The 11,972-nt window shown below is 41.8% G+C and overlaps 1 protein-coding gene across 4 annotated transcripts in view; it reads right to left on the bottom strand.

Moving 5' to 3' along the window:
• LOC126353875 (phospholipid-transporting ATPase VD) overlaps positions 1–11,972 on the bottom strand; it is a 357,121-nt gene that overhangs the window by 58,926 nt on the left and 286,223 nt on the right. For all 4 annotated transcript variants that reach the window (XM_050003064.1, XM_050003065.1, XM_050003062.1 and 1 more), the window contains one exon: positions 4,715–5,132. In XM_050003064.1, the coding sequence (XP_049859021.1) occupies positions 4,715–5,132 (418 nt within the window). The remainder of the gene's footprint in view (positions 1–4,714; positions 5,133–11,972) is intronic.

Genomic DNA, 11,972 nt, shown 5'->3' with positions numbered 1-11,972 from the left:
TAAGGAATATTATTTAGATATCTAATATCTGTAATCATATCTACACCAATCTTAACTCTTAATCCACTAATAAAAATCTAAATGACAAAATATCAAAAATTAATAATTTGACAAGAAATTATAAGCTCATTGATTACAGGTCTTGTGAGACACTTCACTTTTAAATCCAAATATATCTTTCAAAATTATTTCTTTCTTCTTTTTCTTTGGTCAGGGAAAGAATATAAAAGAAAAGAAGCAGGACCTTAAGGCAACTCTAAGATACACCGAATATCAGGATGGATATACTATATGAAGGAAGGAGTAATTTACGATAGAAACAAAAACAAATTTGATGTCTAGTTTTAGCTAGAAGTGACAGGGATGCTAAAATAAAGAATGAAACATTACAGATGCAAAACACTATATGACCTATGAACCACGTTTACAATGAGTTTAAAAAGATGGTTCTGTTTTCAATACTGCTTGCAACATGTTGGCAACATTATTCATTGTTTGTGTTCCTGTCCACACTTGCAACACACTTTTCTACAAATGTATTAGCATTGTCTGCTTTGCTGAACTGGCAGTAAATATTTCACATTGTGTATTAGCATCAAGAGCTACACTATGACAGGTGAAGGGGAAGAATTAATGATATGTGGTGTGGCATTAACAATACTTGACGAAATAGGGATGTGGAGAAAATTACACAGTCATTGTTGATGGACAAAAAACATACTACAGAAGACATGGTGGGAATGAGATGCTGCGTGAGTTGGATTTGGAACAGGGTTCTGGTTTTTGTAACATCACTAGGATGCTGCCATCCTATTTTGAAGTTCTAATGAATATTACAGGGCCAGTTGTTTGAAAGAAAGACACACATTTCAGAAAAGCAATTCCTGTTAAGCAAAGACTTTATCTGCATTTTTTGGCAACAGGAGATTCCTATTAAAGCCACACATATTTATTCCACATTTCAAAGCCAGCCATATTTCAAATAGTTCCTGCAGTTTGTGAAGCTTTGGTTGAATGATTATGGAAATATAATTCAATTGTGGTAATAACAATAAAACATACAGTGAATGGATCACATGTTTATTTTTATTTTCCGGTTAAAATTAATCCAAATTATCATTTTCAAGAAAGAAAACTTCTTTAGCTTCAATTTCACTCACACTTCCAATTAATGAGATGGTGGAAACTGCAGGTAATGCTTCCCCTGCCACATCCACATTTACTGCTGATTGCTGCCTCCTCCATACACTAATTTCTACCTCATGAGAGCACAGTAAATTTTTTTGTTGTCATCACCTATTTTTTAGGTGGCAGATCACATAACTTGCCGACGACTATTTTTTCCAAAGGCAGATAATAAATCATATTATTATTATTATTATTATTATTATTATTATTATTAGTAGTAGTAGTAGTAGTAGTAGTAGTAGTATTGTTACAGCAATTTTTGTAGGCAGTCATGTTTGTGTTTAATATTTTTGTAACTATGATCTTGAACATTACAGAGGCAGTTCTCTGCCCCACAGAATGTGACAAGTGCATAAATTAGTGGTAACAAGCCACAAACAATATTCATTTGATTTACATCTACAGTGTCACAGAACATGAATTTTGTGTTGCCGACATTGGTAGTCTGGTACTAGTCGCAAACAATGTTGCAGAACATGTTTTGACCTCAATGTAAACTCGCCTTAAGAAACAACATCATCAAACAACTGGAAGTCCAGGACAGAGTAATAACAGTATTATGAAAATGATAGACTGCTACTCACCATATAGAGGAGACATTGAGTCACAGGCAGACACAACAAAAAGATTTCTTTCTGTACATTTAAACCTTTGCCCAAATGGCCTCCTTCTGAAGTAGAAAACACAGACACATTCACACAAGCACAATTCACACACACGTGATCAATGTCTCTGGCCACTGTGACCAGACTGTGGACTGAAGCTGCTTCTGATGGGAGAAGCAATCTGGCATGGGTGATGGGAGGAGAGGAGGAGACTTGGGCAAAGACAGGGAGGGATAGCAGGGTAGTGTGCAGAGACATGGCGGGGTTAGGTTAGGGCTGTTAGGATGTTAAGAATGGAGAGAGGGGAGGGGGGCAGGAATGGAAAGAAAGGGAAGGGGAAGGGGAAGAAGGCTAGTGGTCACATTGGCAACAATGGGGCATCTTGGCTGGTTGGATTTATGGACCTCAGGAAGCATGTAGAAGGAAGGAACCTCTCCCCTGGGTCTGTCTCTCCTCACCCTTACTACTCCCCACATTCATACTGTCTACATGCTTCCTATGTCCATAAACTAACCACCCAGAATGTCCCATAGGGGCTAGTTACTGTGCCCACACTAAGAGAATCTTATATCTCATGGACTAACACCTTCAGCCTATTACAAGAGACCTGCCCTATTAGATAAAAGACACCAACCACCTCCTCCACTGACTTCACAGTTCCTGCACTTTACCACACTGCACCCTACTTGTCACAATTGATGCCACTTCCCTCTACCCTAACATCAGCAATGCCCATAATCTTCCCACTACTGAGGACTACCTTTCCCAACATTTGACAGGCTCCAAACATAGAATCTCCTTCCTGGTCACCATCTACAATTATACCCTTACCCACAATTCCACATCCTTTGAAGAAATTACCTACAAATAAATCTGTGTTTAGGGAATGGGTACCCGCATGCCAGCATCCTACACCATCTTACTCATGGCTCTTCTAGAGAAATCCTTCCTAACCACCCAGAATCCTAAATCCCTCACCTAGTTCTGATTCATTAACGACATCCATATTCCTACAGAACCTTAACACCTCCCCCATTCCTTCTCAACCCAGCAAACTATCTTCCTTGACTATGCACTCCACCTCAAGGATGACTACATCACTACCTCCATCTGCATCAAATCTACCAGCCACCAGTAACACTCCCATTTCAACAGCTGCCCCAATTCCAAACCAAGAAGTCCATTGCATGCAGCCATCACATCTGTAGTGACAAGCAGTTCCTTTCAAAATATACCAGGAGGCGGGAGACATTCACGTATCGGAATCACCCTCACAACCTTATACAGAAACAAATCTAACATGCCTTGTCTTTCCACTCATGTACCACCTCACACATACCCACCATCTGGCCACAAAAGAAGCACTCCCCTCATGACTGAACACTCAGGACTGGAGCAACTGAACCACCTTCTCTGACTTGGTTTTAACTACCTATTGTCATGCTCAAATTCAGAATATCCTACCCACTATCCTTTCCACTCTTCCCACAGTGGTATTCCTCCACTCTCTGAACCTATGCAGTACTCTTCGACCATCCTTACCCTATCCCTGCTCTCAATCTCTTGCCTCATGTCTCATCTCTCTTTAACAGTCCTAGATGCAAGGCATGTTTCATACATCCTTCCACTGCCATCTACTCCAGTCCAGTCCAGCTCAGTCAGGGCTATCTGTGAAAGCAGTCAATTGAGGAACAAACTAAACTGCAACCACTTTGTTGCTTCCTAAGTGGATGTACCTAACAAGCCATCTGTCCCTATGAATCATCACCGACACACTGCAGTCAGAGGATAGCTGAACCACCATGTTGCTGAACATGCTGCCTAACACAACAGGATTCACAAATGACTGCTTTACAGCCTGTACCATCTGAACCCTTTCTACCAAGAGCAGCTTTTGTGAACTGTGCAGATGGGAACTCCCCCTGCAATAATATCCTTCATTCCTGTAACCCCCCCCCCCCCCCCACTGGCCTCCACCTTTGCTAGTCCTTGTCCTTCACCTGTGTATCTGTGTATCCCCTTACTTGCTCCCTCTCCAACACTACACAGCCTTGTATTCCAACAACTTGTCAACTAGCAGCCCTACCTCGTTCCCACCACATCTTTGATACTCCCACAAGTAGAACCCCTTCTCTGCTACCCCTCGCCCTCCCCACCCCAGCCTCCTCCTTACTACGATTACCAACACCAGATAGTTTCTCCCATCAAACGAAGTTGCAATCTGCAGTGCAGCCTCAGTGACCAGAGACACTTGTCACGCACAACAATACACAAGATAGTCAAAGAAAGCAAGACATCTTAAGCTGTGTGATTAATCAAAAGAAAGCTTTCTTCAAGAAAGGACCCAATATCTAATACAGACTTTGAAGATGATGTTTCTGAAGGTTTATGTCTAAAGCATTACAAAAAAGTTAAATCTATACCTCAAGAACTTTTAAGAAGATATTGGAAGCATCTGAACTATGATTTTCAATAAAGATACCAAAAACATAATGCACAAAAACTACAAAATAGAGAAGAAATAAACAGAATAGACTGCACAAGTAAATAATTATAAACAAACTCACAAAAATCAGAAGAAATAACAGGTTAGTGGTACATAATGTGCTAAGTAACCCATGAGTAAGTGGTGCAGGCAAGGGAAAAACTGTTCAGAAAAGAGGAGGGGGGGGGGGGGAGGGGGAAGTGAGTTATAATATGTAAAAAAAAGATGTGATTTTTATTTAACACTGCTTTGTCACAGTTACTGCTAATTTTTTCATATGTTATGCTATTTATTTTTCATATTCAAATTTAGAACAATGTAAGCTGGAACTGTCTGCCTCTGTATAACTACTAGAATTTATCCTCAACCTGAATGGCACAATCAATCCCGAATCTGCAGTTTGAATTATAAGAGAGAGTTTATCATTAAGCCCCACCTGGCATAGAAACAGTTGCAACCTGGGGAGATCTCTTCACCAAACGGCAACCATAACTGTATGCAGCATCCACGAGTGCTAGTTCATCAGGACTTTCTGCTTCAAATATAGGCTTCAGTTCACAGGGTGATGGTGTTGGAGTGGTTGCTCTACGTACAACAAGCAAAGATGGCACACCAAGAACTTTTGGCCTGCTTCCTGGTGATGAGCTAAGAGGAGAAGCAGTGGCCATGGAGCAAGGCTGGGGTGGAGGTGAAGGTGTCACGGACCTCGATTCACTCAGTAATGTGTACTGTGCAGGTGCTGTATCAACTCGTGGAAGACATCCTGTCACAGGTACAGATGTAGGAACTGAAGTAGGTACAACACGGCCAGGCAGGGAGTCTGCCGTTTGTTCTATCACACCACTTGCATTCATCTGAAAAACATAAAATAAGAGTTTATCTGGAAATATACAAAATTAAAAAAGGTTTCCATTAAAGGGATATGTAGAAGTAAAATGGCATTTTTTCATTATATTTCCATACTTATATTTCTTGCAATAAAAATTATGCACATTTCTTAAACTTCTATAGAGCAAAATGTCTTACACTGAAGATTAATATATTGATATGTAATACTTAAGAAATAACACTGAAGCAGAACAGAATACACCCTCATTTTGCAGAGTCACTTGTGTTAGTGCAGATTTCTGTTTTCAGTGTAGCAACCAATGAATGAGCTCTTAAAAGGGCTAAGTTGAACTAATGTTACTTTTCCAGTTATTGTAAGTTAAAATTGGGCACCATTTACCAGTGTATACAGACTTACATGGACTGGGCTCAAGGAAAATAAAATATTTGTTACCATATATTGTTCTATTATACAGGGTGTTTCAGCACTGTGTTACAAATTTTCAGAAGTGAGAGAGTACATCTACAAGAAAGAAGATCACATAGCAATGCATGGCCAGAAACGCTTTTCTGGCATAGTAGTGATGACACAAAACACAACAAAGGGAAGACATAGAACAGAGAGAGAAAACATGTTTATTAACCAGGAGAAACCACAAAATAAGAACAAAAACAGATGAAGATCATTATCACAGAAGGTGTTCGAAATTACTGCCCTCAACTGTGATGCAGGCCAAACATCTCCAGCGCATAGAAGATCTGGAAAATACCATATGTATCCTGGACTTCCCTAGCAGCTGCAATGATTTGCGCAACAAGTTCCTCAGCACTGTTAATGGGGGATTCATTCACGAGTATCTTGATGTATCCCCAGAGGTAGTAGTCAAAGCAAATGAGATCTGGCAGTCTTGCTGGCCAATCCAATTTTGACATGTTGCAGTCAGGTGGTGTTGCACATCATGCCGAAACCTTGAGGCATGACTCATTGTATCTCGTATACACACATATACTGTCCAATAGCTGCAGCAATATTTGCTGAAGAAATATGAGCTACATTGTGTGATGTCACCCAAAGAGTGAACTGCCAATGCCAGATTAGTACATCAGAATGCCACTACAACAAAAGATTAGTCATTGCAAGCTGCATCAACAAACTAATGACACTGGCATAGCCATGCCCAGAAATGTTTCACTAAACCGCTGCATCAGATCTTCCACTTATGGCTGAGCACAAGACTGCTCAGACCAGTCTGGATCGACAGTATCATCTTCTAGAAGGCCGGCAGTGTAATCAATGTCTTAGGCACAGCAGTAAGTGAAAGTTATTCTTAAATGTACTCTGAGTGAGACAGTTGTGATTTGTTTGAATCAAGTGAAAAGTTAATGTTCAGAGACAGTTGTGAATACTCATGACATTCCTGTGGAAATGGATTGTACATAGTTAAGTAATTCTTCTTATCTTAGTTGTAATAAAGTGATTAATATTTTATATTTATAGTACCCACTCAGTCTCTTCCCAGAGCAAATAAAAAAGCCACAGTTGGACCAACAAGTGGACTTTTGCTCGATACAACAGGTTGCACCTTCCAAATGTTGAGACAAGTATCGCCTGACATGGTGACATCAGACAATGCCAGCAAATACATTAACTGAAAACTGTCTCTGGGCTGTTTGGGTTCTTCTTGTATATGGGTCCTCCTCTGACCATAAATGAGTGTTATGTGGGTCAAACATTCCCTCCCACATGAAGGTCGCCTCATCGGTGAACAAAATTGTGGCTGGCAAACAGGGAACTGTTGTGAGCACCTGTAAGTACCACTATGCACCTAATGGAGTAAAATCGTCCTGTCCAGTAACTGCACAACACTGGGTGTGATATAGCTGCATAGAGTTGTCATGCAGGATCCTCCAACACGACATGCGATAGCCCACATACTGGCACTGGCATAGTTTTGTACCAGCACAATCTCCTCATTGGCTAAAGCTGTTGCTGTTTGCTCACATTGTTGTCTCACCTCACTGAATAACCCCTTGTGGACAACCTACCCTGCAAGCATTCGAAGAATGTGTGGGAGGGAGTTTTCCTCACAGGGTAACATTGATAATTCAACTGCTGTGTGCCTCGTCCACTGCAATCAGTGGCTCCGTATGCCAGATGCATATCACCACGGTCTGCATTCATGCAATGTGCCATACCACTTCCACTCTGTCATGGCATAAGTGCACCCACAATGACTTTGCACATGCTGCACCCACCGGATGTGGTGTACGTATTGCCATCTACCATGTACATCAGCCAAAGCTATCCTAGCATTTTAGCTGTACCAATCACAATACATATGTTTTTCTCACCATGCTCATGTCCTTTCTCCTTTCTCTTTGTCATCACTACTGTGACCATGCACTGCTAGGTGACTTTCTATCATCCAGGCATACTTTATCTCCCCTGAAAGATTGTAGCCGCTGTGGTTAAACGCTATGCATAAGAGGCCTATTTTTAGTGTAAGTAGTTTTGAGCAAAAGGATCATATTTCACTGATATTCTTAATGGTTTTCACTAATCAGCAATCAAATGAAAATTAGTATTATTTAAGAGGATATCTGCCTTTAAATTCTCTTGACAGATGATAGATATAAATGAGATGAACTGTGCACGTTGAAATGGACTGCGCAGGTTTGAATATCTAGGCCCGAGATGCTCGATTACCTTCAGCAATAAAGGAGAAAATAGCTATACGAACTGTGAACTTAGTTCTTTACTACTGTCAATCGCAATTATACTAAAAGTGTGGGCACCTCCACATTTTCTGGGTCTGTACTTGGTCTTATCTCTGAAGACTTTTCTGTGAATTGACAATTTCATAGCCACACTTTTGGATCTGTGCAAAAGTACTGAAGGTGAGTGCTTTTCATTATCATGCAGCAACAAACAAATAAAGACAACTGTGGTACAATGACAAAAGTCATTCTGCTACTGTGTAGGTACGAGGGAAGAATAGTACAGATCGTGAAAGATGTGTCAAAATTTTCAATATAACAAATACTTCATAGGTTTCGATAATTCTAACTGGATCACAGGGATAGAAGTTTAGCTAAAGTGTATATGCAAGGTTACCCAAACAGGGAGTGATTTTAAATTCTCTTATAAAATTGTATCAAGTTTATAACTTAAGGAGTAAACTTAACAACTCCCCAAACAGCAGGCGTGCTCATTTGCAAAAGGCATTCCGACAGCTTCCAAATGACTCTGCAGTTCCATACTAAAATGTAGACTTTCACGGCTGGAAATATCATGTCCATTATAATTATCCGGGCTGTTATGCCGTGGTCGGTTGATGAATTTTGTCTCAATTCCCAACGTTTCATCTCCGACTGCGGGAGACATCTTCAAGGGGATCCGTAGGTCGATGGAAGGTCCAACCGATCCACTGGCTCGCTACTGACTGCCACTAAATTCCATGTCCGCACGCTCCCGCGCCATGGTGTGACGTCATGTGCTTTGACAATGTCAGTGCAATCGGCTGCTGTCCGTCGCCGTTGCCATCACCCAGTAGTGGACGGGTGGTGCACATCATCTTGAACAACGGCATCCATATACCGTTTAATTTCACACTCTCCTCCTTTCGATTGAAATTATTTGGGTGTTTAGCGATTTCGATTGCCTCCCTGTAGAGCCTTTCGAAGTATCCGCTTGTGGCCACTAGTACTTGCGTCTCCTCGAAACTAATACTGTGGTTCCCTGGCTGGAAAGCATGCTCCACAACAGCTGACTTGTTGGGTAAGTCACATCATCTTTGTTTTTAGGTATATTTTTCCCATGTGGAATGTTTCCCTCTATTATATTCATATCAATAATTTGAACCCAACAATTACGTTTGTTATTGTCACTGTTGCATTTCAAAATCTTTTCTGTCGTCTTATTTTCTCTTTCAGTTTTTACCAGTAGTTTCACTTTGTATTCACCTTCTCCTTTTTAACGTGATCTACTATACAATTTTATCCCGCCTATATATACTCAATAATACGTAACCCACTTCCAAACCATAATCGAAAAATACTTTTTTTTTCCCACTTTCAACATTACCGCTGCTATAAAATCCACTGTTTCTAGTTCACAAACAGTTCCTTTCACCTATTAAACAACCATTTCGACTAGTTCTAATAACTTTCGCTTTATTTCCATTTCCGTTTTTCCCCACATCACTGATCACTTTTAGCCGCTTCCCACAGGTTTTAACGTCATTATTTCTTCATCAGACAATTGTTATCCTCATTTTCATAATCTGCCACCACAAAACCACTCCTTTTAATACATTTACACGTAGTTTTTTCGAAATTTTCCCGAATTTCTCCACCCTTTAATGTGTTTTGGTGGCAACACAACCACCTAACCTTTATGCAAAACATTGTCTACCAACCCAAATTCACCACAGGATCAACATAGCCCAGCTTTAACCAACACTTTTTCACCTTTTTTCACACCAAATCTCCAGTTGCTTTCTAGTTCACCTTTATCTCTCCCCATATATTTTTACTTTCGTTTCAGCCTCATGTTACACTTTCCACCTTCTAATACCATGTCACCCTCACAACACCCCCACAATGACCCCATTAAGTTTTATTTACATTCCCTCCGCAAACATGTGTTTGCCCTAGCCAGCTTACACTCCCACATTTTATTTTCTCAGGCTTGTCTGTCATTTGGCATTATCCCCAAAATCCTCACACTTAAAGTTCCTATCTCTGGCTGCAACCCTTCTTTCCATCAGTCCCTGTACCAGTTCAAAACTGAACAATCCATTGCCCTCACCCACCTAATCCTTCACCTACATATCAACTCAGCCAATGAACACACCCGTCAACTCCTATCCTTAATGAAAGTCCTCAATCTTTCCTCTCCCACATCCACACCAGCTGTTCAGAGCATCCTCCTACAGGCCAACCGCAAATTAGAACAGCATGCCACCCTCCACCTCAAAAAACTATCCAATCTCCTGGTTTCCCACCTCCGGAAAGGCAACTTGCTCACCCTTCACAACCTTTCCAGCAAACCTCAACCTCCTCTCATTGCACACAAACCCAGTCTCTCCCATCTACTCAATCTCCCACTTCCAGCTCCACTCCCTCCAAAAACCTCAAAATTCCAATCAACACAATCTGGAACCACAACACCCTAATTCAGTAGTTAACCTTTCCTCCAAACCTCTCTCCCAATCCAAAACCTCTGTCTTATCCAAAGGCCTCACCTTCAGCCCCATTCCCAGATTCAACCAAACAGCCCTCGTCAAAGATTTACTGTCCTACACTCGTACCCTCTGCTTGAAATATCATTTTACCATGAAGAAAACTGATCCTAATCCTACTCCTAATGATCCAACTCCCCAAGACAATATCCAAATTGAACCCTGCCTGGAACAGTTCCGTCCTCCGTCACAGCAGGACCCACCTCCTTTTCTTCAAAAATCACCCTCTCCAAACCTTCCAGGAATTTCTGACTTCCAGCCTTGCCTCTCAATCCTCCTTAAAAAACCTTAATCCTACTCCAACATCACCACTGCTGAAGCCCAAGCTATCCGTGATCTGAAGGCTGACCAATCCATCGTCATTCTTCCGGCAGACAAGGGTTCCATGACCGTAGTACTTGATCACTGGGAGTATGTGGCTGAGGGACTGCGTCAGCTTTCAGGCAACACCACAAACAAAGTTTGCCAAGGTAATCCCATTCCTGATGTCCAGGCGAAGCTTCAAAGAATCCTAAGAACATTAGGCCCCCCTACAAAACCTTTCACCTGACTCCATCAACCTCCTGACCCCACCGACACCCCGCAACCCTACCTTCTACCTTCTTCCTAAAATTCACAAACCCAATCATCCCGGCCGCCTCATTGTAGCTGGTTACCAAGCCCCCACAGAACGTATCTCTGCCTACGTAGATCAACACCTTCAACCCATTACATGCAGTCTCCCATCCTTCATCAAAGACACCAACCACTTTCTCGAACACCTGGAATCCTTACCCAATCTGTTACCCCCGGATTACCATCCTTGTAACCATTGATGCCACTTCCTTACACACAAATATTCCACACGTCCAGGGCCTCGCTGCGATGGAGCACTTCCTTTCACACCGAACACCTGCTACCCTACCTAAAACCTCTTTCCTCATTACCTTAGCCAGCTTCATCCTGACCCCACAACTTCTTCACTTTTGAAGGCCAGACATACCAACAATTAAATGGAACAGCCATGGGGTGCCAGGATGGCCCCCTCTTATGCCAACCTATTTATGGGTCACTTAGATGAAGCCTTCTTGGTTACCCAAGCCTGCCAACCCAAAGTTTGGTACAGATTTATTGATGACATCTTCATTATCTGGACTCACACTCACAGTGAAGAAGAACTCCAGAATTTCCTCTCCAACCTCAACTCCTTTGGTTCCATCAGATTTCCATGGTCCTACTCCAAATCCCATGCCACTTTCCTTGACGTTGACCTCCATCAGTCCAATGGCCAGCTTCACTCGTCTGTCCACATTAAACCCACCAACAAGCAACAGTACCTCCATTATGACAGCTACCACCCATTCTACATCAAACAGTCCCTTCCCTACAGCCTAGGTCTTCATGGCAAACGAATCTGCTCCAGTCAGGAATCCCTGAACCATTACACCAACAACCTGAAAACAGCTTTCGCATCCCGCAACTACCCTCCTGACCTCATACAGAAGCAAATAACCAGAGCCACTTCCTCATCCCTTCAAACCCAGAGCCTCCCACAGAAGAACCACAGAAATGCCCCACTTGTGACAGGATACTTCCCGGGACTGGATCAGACTCTGAATGTGGCTCTCCAGCAGGGATACGACT

The sequence above is a fragment of the Schistocerca gregaria genome, chromosome 3 (assembly GCF_023897955.1).
Source record: "Schistocerca gregaria isolate iqSchGreg1 chromosome 3, iqSchGreg1.2, whole genome shotgun sequence".
Lineage (NCBI taxonomy): Eukaryota > Metazoa > Arthropoda > Insecta > Orthoptera > Acrididae > Schistocerca > Schistocerca gregaria.
The sequence above is the reverse complement of the archived record's forward strand: the minus strand, read 5'-3'. Positions and strand labels throughout refer to the sequence as shown.